At 44.5% G+C, this 1,788-nt stretch overlaps 1 protein-coding gene across 1 annotated transcript; it reads left to right on the top strand.

The window, feature by feature from the left end:
- Positions 1-456: 456 nt before the first annotated feature.
- Positions 457-1,783, top strand: YWHAG (tyrosine 3-monooxygenase/tryptophan 5-monooxygenase activation protein gamma; the record flags this gene model as incomplete). Its single annotated transcript, XM_019545287.1, has 2 exons — positions 457-510; positions 1,184-1,783. Coding segments are annotated over exons 1-2 (654 nt in total), but the record flags the coding sequence as incomplete, so codon positions are not given.
- Between the last annotated feature and the right edge of the window lie 5 nt (positions 1,784-1,788).

Raw genomic sequence — 1,788 nt, 5'->3', positions numbered from 1 at the left:
GTCCTTGTTTACTAGAATCTGCTTTGAGGAGCTATGTAAATTGCTGAGTATATTTTAAATGTGGACACTTATTAAGAGCTATTGTATGGATGGGATTTGCTGCCACACCTAATCAAAAGAGTTTTGCTGTCTGAAGTACTAGTTACCAAAAGGCATGCTGGGATCCTGGAGACTTTAGTCCCATCCACAGAACAGAGCAAAGCAGTTGTCCTAATATAAGGGTGGCTTCTCATAGCTTTACAGTTATTGTGGATTGCTACTCCTGATTTTTGGCTGCAGTGGGTCTGGGCACTTACTACCCAAGAACTGGAATGTATCCACAAATTGAAGCATGACACTACAAATTGTACTGCAGTCTTGGCTGGACCCAGCAGCTTCAAGACACCTGCCTGTTTCTTTGCTAGTCCCCTAAACCATCCCACCCTATTGGCACTACCTTTTGTTAGTGGACGTAGCATGATACTGATAGGCGTGAAGATATGCATGGAAATGTTGGCAGTGGAGAATCTCGTAAGAAGAATAGCATGCTGCTGCCATGTGATTTTTATTTATTTATTACAAAGATAAGATTTAATAGATTTGTTTATTGTAGATTTAGTCCATGTATCTACTTTCAGGTCTAGACTTGATGCTTGCTTACACCCTCTCGCCCATGTAGTTTTGTGGGGAGGGGCTTACAAACCAATTATGTGGATGTCCAGTTAGCTTGGATTCCAGCTATTTGCCTGGCTTGTATTCCTACAAGTGAACTGACACGGCCTTCCCTGCTTCGCTTGGCCATTTACTTTCATCTCTCATCTATGCTGCTTGTTGAAGTCCATCACCTACAGTAAAGTGAAATGCACCTGGCTTATCCCGGCTTTACTTGAGAGACTGTGCTAGCAAAGTGCGTAAACTTTGGAAGTGCTTTGGGTAAAATTGAACAACTGGTACGGTAAGAGTTGGTCACACCAAACAAATTGCTTTCTAGTGGTGGTTCTGACAGCTTCCAAACTTGGAATGATATCCTTAAAAGTTGTTGCATCTATGCTATGGAAAAGTAAACCAGAACCTTGTCAGCCCATACTTTGCTCAGGACACTTGGCTAGAGATAGGTGGGAACATCAGTGTGAGGTAGAGATGGAAAATGACAAGAGGTTTTAATTTAGCCCAACTTCTTTTTCTTTCTCCTCTTCCAATACAGGTGACAGAGCTGAATGAGCCACTGTCCAATGAAGAAAGGAACCTGTTGTCTGTGGCCTATAAAAATGTAGTGGGAGCACGGCGCTCTTCCTGGCGTGTAATCAGTAGCATCGAGCAGAAGACATCTGCTGATGGTAACGAAAAGAAGATAGAAATGGTACGGGCCTACCGTGAGAAAATAGAGAAGGAATTGGAAGCTGTATGCCAAGATGTGCTGAGCCTGCTGGACAACTATCTGATCAAGAACTGCAGTGAGACACAGTATGAGAGTAAAGTCTTTTACCTGAAGATGAAAGGGGACTATTATCGCTACCTGGCTGAGGTGGCCACAGGTGAGAAGAGGGCGACCGTGGTAGAGTCTTCAGAGAAAGCCTATAGTGAAGCCCATGAGATCAGCAAGGAGCACATGCAGCCAACTCATCCCATCAGGCTTGGCCTGGCACTTAACTACTCAGTTTTCTACTACGAGATCCAGAATGCTCCCGAGCAGGCGTGCCACCTGGCCAAGACAGCATTTGATGATGCCATTGCAGAGCTGGACACCCTCAACGAGGATTCCTACAAAGACTCAACGCTCATCATGCAGCTTCTTCGTGACAACCTAAC

Source organism: Crocodylus porosus, unplaced genomic scaffold, assembly GCF_001723895.1.
Source record: "Crocodylus porosus isolate Cpor-Errol unplaced genomic scaffold, CroPor_comp1, whole genome shotgun sequence".
Classification (NCBI taxonomy): Eukaryota; Metazoa; Chordata; order Crocodylia; family Crocodylidae; genus Crocodylus; species Crocodylus porosus.
This window is presented reverse-complemented; position numbering and strand designations above follow the sequence as displayed.